The sequence below is a fragment of the Vicugna pacos genome, chromosome 3, assembly GCF_048564905.1.
Source record: "Vicugna pacos chromosome 3, VicPac4, whole genome shotgun sequence".
In the NCBI taxonomy this organism is placed as follows: domain Eukaryota; kingdom Metazoa; phylum Chordata; class Mammalia; order Artiodactyla; family Camelidae; genus Vicugna; species Vicugna pacos.
Genome location: NC_132989.1, coordinates 20,719,224 through 20,726,257, shown reverse-complemented (window position 1 = coordinate 20,726,257; position 7,034 = coordinate 20,719,224). Strand labels below are relative to the sequence as shown.

General features: G+C 48.7%; 1 protein-coding gene across 4 annotated transcripts in view; it reads left to right on the top strand.

Moving 5' to 3' along the window:
• The first annotated feature begins 523 nt into the window (after positions 1 to 523).
• Positions 524 to 7,034, top strand: part of ARHGAP26 (Rho GTPase activating protein 26) — a 411,458-nt gene continuing 404,947 nt past the window's right edge. For all 4 annotated transcript variants that reach the window (XM_031671891.2, XM_072955787.1, XM_031671880.2 and 1 more), the window contains exon 1: positions 524 to 1,046. In XM_031671891.2, the coding sequence (XP_031527751.2) occupies positions 893 to 1,046 (154 nt within the window). In that variant the 5' untranslated portion in view covers positions 524 to 892. The remainder of the gene's footprint in view (positions 1,047 to 7,034) is intronic.

Below are 7,034 nucleotides of genomic sequence, written 5' to 3'. Positions count from 1 at the left end.
TCGACTGGAGGAAGAGCATGTCCCTAGGGGCGAGGGGGTCGCTAGGTGCGCTGGGAGTTCTCCTGGGGCAGGGGGCTGCATTTTGTGTGCAAGATCGATTGCTACCAGTATGAGAGGAACTGCATCCCTATTTCTCAGATTTTTCATGCTCGGCGCGTCTGGGCTCCTCCCCTCCCCAGCCCTGCAGACGCACTATCTCGGAGCTGGATTCGGGTCGCAGCAGGCCGTCAAGGTCCGGGGTAACCGGGCGCATGCACCGCAGCGATCACCCTTCGGGTTCCCGGTCTGCAACAACCGCGCGGGCGGGAGTGGGCGGGGCTTGTGCTGCGGACCTGGGCGGTGGCGTGGGCCCCGCCCCCTAACAAGACCCCGCCTCCCGGCCCCGCTGATTGGGTTAAGGCCACGGAAGGGCCGGGCGTCCCCGGGAGGCCCGGGGGTCGGGCTGAGGCGAGGCGCTGATTGGTCCGGCTGGGATTAGGTCATTGCTAGCAGGTTCGTGCGGCCCGGACGCCGGCTGGGCGGTCGAGGCTGCTGTGAGAGGGCGCTCGAGGCTGCTGGAGAGCGAACGAGCTAAGGAGGCGGGGAGGCGGCGGCTGCACTCGCTCGACTGCTCGTCGGCTTCCCGGCGCCACTGCGGGTCTGCCGCTGCGCTTCCTGCTCGCCGGTTGCTTGGTTGCACCCCGCCGAAGCAGCCACCCTTCGTCCGGGTCCCGACTACGTTCGGGAGTCCTGCGCTCCATCGGACACCGCGCGGAGGGCGAGCCCGCGCCACACCTGTGGAGCCGGCGGCCGTCGGGGGTTCCAGCCGGGGTCCCTCCGCGTGCTTGCTCCGGACTGTGGGCCTCCGGGGCCCCGGGGGAGGCGCGCCCCCCAGCTGGGCGCCGCGGGCACCATGGGGCTCCCCGCGCTCGAATTCAGCGACTGCTGCCTCGACAGCCCGCACTTCCGAGAGACGCTCAAGTCGCACGAAGCGGAGCTAGACAAGACTAACAAATTCATCAAGGAGCTCATCAAGGACGGGAAGTCACTCATCAGCGCGCTCAAGAGTGAGTGCCCCTGAGCCCAGCGGGGACGGAGCCCCGGGGCGGGAGGGGCGCGAGGGGCGGGCGGGAGGCGCTCAGCGCTGGGGGTCGCGCGCGCAGCTGGTTTTCTGCCCCTGGGCGCTGAGGGACAGGTGTAGATGCTTGTAATCAGGAGAGAAGGGTACGTAAAATGGGCAAGCTAGCAACAGTCCGATGAGGAGAGAGACCCGTCGTCCGGCGGTTTGCAATCTGGGGTAGCCGAGAGGTGACCGAGCGCGAATGGGTGTGCGCAGCACACAGGTGTCCCGGGACTGGAGTGCCTGGCGCGCCGCAGTCTGCTGGGAAACCCCATCGCGTCCACGACTCTGGCTCCCCTGGGGAAGAGTTGCTCACCCCTGGGTGCCCAGCCCTGGGAATGGAGCGTGTCCCACCAAGGGGGCGCTGCCTCTCCTCGGGAAAAGACGGGTTTGCCTGCTTCGCTTCCTGGATGCAGCTCCAGCCAGCTCAGGGCCTCTAGGTTCCCCGAAAGGCACAGCCGCTGCCCAGAGAAGGGATGGGTGGAATGGCTGGGCAGCTTGCGATTCTTTGGAGTGCTGGCAGCCTGTAACCCCCAGATCTAGAATCAGGGCCCCGTACGTGTGCAGGTTCTGATTCTTGTGTATAGCAGAAGGTGATAGGGGTGGGAGTACAGAATCAGAGTGTTCCTTTACTCTAAACTGTGGGCGAGGGTTTAAAAATAGAACGAACATATCCTCACTCTCTCGCTCTGCAGCTCCCTCGCTCTCCTTTTTACCTCTCCCATTATCCTTGAAAACTAAAAGGTCTGAGAAAGAATGCCCTTGTTCAGTAGGAGTTTAAATTCATTCTCAGAGATTCTCTAACCTTTTGTAAAACCATTTTTGCAAATTTCCTTTTGGCAGGGGAGAAATGAAATTTGCACCCTGATTTCCCGTGACTTTCGCAGAACCAGAGAGTGTTTCATTCTGGCCAAACAGGAGTGCTCTGGGGATGAGCACCTTGGGTTGCTGAGATCAATTTTGGGTGCCTTTTCAGCTTACCCATTTAAAAAGAGTCTGGTCTGTCTTTTAGTTTTAAGAATCAGGAATAACATAAAGGCAGATCATGAAATTGTCTTTGACTTCACTTTTCCTTTCTCTGTGTTGGATTTCATAATAGTTGATATCTTTCTGCTAAAAAAGCTTCCACTGGCAAAGTGGGACCCTAGCTGTGAGAATTGTCCCCAAGCCTCTTTAAAGGAGACAGAGTCAAGTGCCTGAGATGTCATTTTGTGAGGCTGTTGCTTCTAAAAATGAAAGAGACAATGGAACCCCAGGGCAGCAAATGCCAGTCTTTTGGGGGTGAAATGAGCATGGAAGTGTGATGAGGCTCCTCAGAGGTAGGGTCTCTGCTGGGGGCTGTGACCTGAAACATATGAACAGACTCTTCCTTTGTCAATGACCAGGGCCATCCTTGTTTCAGGGAATATATGATTCCTGGTTTGGAGTAAGTTAGGGGCCCACTGGAATTTTGATTCCGTCTCAGGCTGGCAGTAATTGGGCCTCTACTTTATTCAGGAAACATTTGCGGTGCCTGCTGTGTGCTGGATGTTGCCCTGGGCTCTGAGAACGTAGCAGCGACTATTCTGCTACCCCTGTGGCTGTAGAGACTTACTGTCGGCCAGGCACTGCTTCACCCACGGATTAGCTCATATAATGTTATTCATTTTACAAACAGGCTTGGAGGACTCACTGCCCAGAGCCATACAGCACTAATGGCAGGGCTGTTTTGAATTCCCACATGGTCTGAGCCAGAGATGGAGTTCTTACTGATGCCCAGCTCTTAATCCTGCCCCATCCCTCTTGCCCAGAACGGACCCCCTGGACCAAGCCTGTTGGAATTTGGACTTGCATTTTGTATCTTAGCCTTGAATCTGAGGAGGGTGCGTTTGTGTGACTGGCAGTTTATTTTCCTGCTACTGTTTTTTGGCAGGGCAGGGAGTGGTGCAAGAATTCTTTGGGAAGGAGGAAACAATGTGGTGATAAAATTTAAGAGTTATTTGAGTCGTCTAATGGAATGGACCAGCTCTGTAATTCGGGGGAGAACTTGGTGTTCCAATCTCTTAATACTGAGCTCTACTACCAACTGTGCTCTTCTGCTCCTGCTACTACTTGAACAGGTCATGTGACCTCTTAAAGACGGTGGAGGTGCCGACTATTTCCCAGACTTCTGGCATTGCATTTTCATTAGGTGCTTCTTACATTGTGTACTAACTACTACGTTAGTATTTGTGTATTCACGACCTTTAGATCATCTTGATCACTACTGGAAATGTAAAGCCAGTGTTTTAAAAAATACATACATAAAAATAAATAACACTGGTGTAGATAATTTACGGGCTCTTCCAGCTCTAAAATTTTATGACTTTATTTTATAATTAGTATTCACATTTCGTTTGGGGTTTAGGTTTCCTTTGTGTATTAATCTGAGGCAATAAACCTGGCCTCCAGGGTTTGCCAAATTTCAGCTAGATCATTATCGCTACTTCCACTTTATGACTGAGGGAACCGAAGATCGGAGAGGTCAGTAACCTACCCAAGCCATCACAGCAATTAACCCTTGAACCCTTGAACCCAAGTTGTCTGATTCCAGAGCCTGTGCATTTAATCCTGAAACAAAACTGTTGTGTAGGTCTGTTGTCTCTTGAATCCCCTTGAGAATCTGGTAAACAAATGACTCCTTGCAGCCTTTCTCTGAAGTTCAAACCTCTGGGCTGGACACATGGAAGATGAGCAATAAAATAATTTGGGACTTAGATTTCAAAAAATCCTTGAAAGCTCTTGTTTGATGTGGTGACTCCCAGTCACTTTTTTCTGTACTGATTTGTCCAGGCCTTTTCCCTGGGCACTCTTTCCTTGACCTATTTAATCTGTGTCTCAGTCAAGAGGATTCTGTGTGTTTTAGTCTTTTTTTCTTTCTATAGAAATGATAGAGGCTGGGATGAAATTCCAACTTGCAGAATTAAGAGCTTTAGGATTTCCTGGGTTTGATTCTTGACCCCATCATTTACAAGTGGACTCTGGACAAGTCACTAAGCCTGAACTCCTCCTGTGAACAATGAGATAGCCATACTGATCTCCTAGGGGTGTTGTGAGGGCTAAATGAAACAGTGCACGTAAAGAACATGCTTAGCTTGGAGCCTGGCACATAACACTACTCAATTAATGGTAGCTGTTAGTATCTTCCAGCATTCAGGGTTGTCAAGACTCCGAGCAAGAGTCACTAAGAGCAGATGGACGTTTATTGATTTGGGTGCAAAGAGTTAGGCCCATGCCTCCTTCATGCCAGTTGGTGGTAACTTACACAGTTGTGTATATATTAACCACTGGTGGGAAAAGTCTTGGTAACTCTGTATAAAGCCATGGTTATGCCAAAAAAACAAAAAACAAACAAACAAAAAAACTCCATGAGTGAAAAAGAAAAAAATAAGTAAGTCTCCCAACATTTTTGCTGTCCATCATAACATTCTGGTAGCTTAAATTGTCAGTCTTCTTGCTAGATTAACTATCCCCACTCAGTGGCCAAGCTGTCTGCCTCACTCGACCTTGTAGGAAAAGCTTGCAAAATGCATTAGACTTCATGTCTGACTGTCTCATGGACTCGACAGCAAATCAACTGTGGTTTCATGAAGCCGAAAATGAATTAGGCTGTTGGTTTTGAGAGGGTGTGTGGGTTTTCAGAAACTGTATTTCTGTCCACCTGCAGAGTTGGTCTGTGTAATTGTTGCTAGGGAGATGCCCCTTTAGGCTTGACGTTTTTTCTCAGAGTACCCTTCCTTATTCTGATAGTCTCAGGTGGGTGGGGTGGGGCAGAAATGCACATTTTATAATACCAGTTTTATTGAGATAGAACTTGCCTTACTATACAGATCACCCATTTAAAGCATCCAATTCAGTGGTTTTTAGTCCATTCACAGAACTGTGCTGCCATCAACTTTAGAGCATTTTCAGCACCTCCAGAAGAAACCCCATCTCCACCTGCAGTCATTCCCCATCGTTTTCTCCCAAGTCCTCCCTCCCCACCATCTTGTCCTTCTCAACCACTAATGTGTTTCCTGTCTCTATGGATTTGCTTAATTCTAGACACTGGGAGTGTAATTTTAATAGTTTTCTCCAGGATGGTGGTGACCAGCTATAGGCACAGAATTCTTGATTGGAATTTCAAGTGGGAGAACTTTGAATCCATAAGCTGCTCTCCTTCAGGGGGTTTAAATAGAGGGTGAGGTCCCAAAGACTGAACCATGCCCTGGGGAAAACCCAGATTTCTCATAGAGGGGACAGGGAATGGATTCATTCTAGCTGATGGATGCAGAGGAGACTACCAAAACAAGATGAAGGATCCAGCCCCTTCTCTCAGTGAGCTTTCATTCAGTCAAGTTGGCGCAGGGTGTGTGATAATAAAGCCTTACTCTGGGGTTGGTATCCTACTGGGTGACACTTTTTTTTTTTTTTTACAAAGTGAAGTGAAAGTATTTATATTTTCCTAGTTGAGCCCGTAGTTTTCATGAGGCTTTTTGGGGATGACATGCCTTTTTCACTACATTCTCAGCGGTTAGTAATTCTGAGATCTCTGACCTGTATCACATCTCCAAGGCAACCACAGTGAATTTTAACAGAAATAAGTAGTCTAACAAGGATGCCTGCAAAGAAAATAACAACAGTAGATTTTAGCAGTTACTTGTCTGTCAGTGTCAAATCTTAAATTCAGGGGACATTTATCTTTTAACAGAAATAGGTTTGTAGAAATCTGTAGCCTTAACTGTATGTAAACAAAGCAAAATTCTATATTTTGAACTTGAACCCTAGGAGAGGTGGATAAAAAGTCTGATGTACTTAAGTCGGATCATACTTGTAAGATTTTTTGTTAACGTGTGAAAAAAAGAACATTTAGATAGTGTGTTACGTAAGAGAAAAGAAAGAATGAGATCTCAGTAGTTTTAATAATATCTGTTAGAGGGCATTCATGAGGTTCAAGAGGGATCCTGAACTCACTTTACAGGGAAAAAAAAAGTAAAAATTGTTTCATATCTACATTCTTAAACAGTGCACTTTGTCACTGATTGCCTTTAATCTAAATGTCCAGTCTGACAGATGTGTTCCAGAAAAAGCATGTATGTCTTAAATGTTTCAGAAGTCTTCTTTGCTCCTAGGTGGATAACCACTCATCTCCAGGAATAATGCCACCTTCACACTGGTCTGGATTCTGGAAATTAGTCATCCTCAATGGCACTTGACTTAACATTCTCTTTGTAGAAGTCCCTCGAAGAATCCACTTGGACTCCATCTATATGTGACTCCATCCCCTTTATGTAGACAAGGAGCACATCCGTGTTGAGTTCATTTAAGAAGCGGACTCTGAGGAGGGAACTGGGACCCAGTGACGTGCAGGCTGAGCAGCCCCAGATCTGAGGAGCACAGTGCAGTGTTAGCAGCCAGGTCTGTGTTATCGGGCAGACCTGATGGTCACTCCAGGCTCTGCCACGTAGACACTGTGAGGCCTTGGGAGCACTGTCAGCATCCTCAACAAACAAAAAACAAACAAACCAATGGAAACCTTGCTGGCAGTTCTTGTTGATTGAGCTCTCACCAAGCGCCCAGCCCTCTGCTAAATGCACACACGTCTCGTTAGCCTTTCCCACCATCCTGTGAGATGAATACTCTCATTTGTCTGCATTTTAAAGTTCGGTGAACTTGTCTAAGGTCACACAGCTAGGGAGAGGTGCAACCAGGTTTTGAACCTGGCATAGGACTGTAGGGCCTTCTCTTGAACGTGACCCTTCAGTGCTTCAGTAAAGATGCTGGCGGTGAAGATGTACGTTCTTCAGAGATCTAGACCCTCGAAAGGAGGGACATGCAGCAGATGCTAGGTTAAGTGAGAGTAGCGTCCCCGTTGTTTTTCAGACTCTGAGTCCTGGGCAGGAAGAGTAGCTAAGATTCTGTACTGTACCCTGAAGTT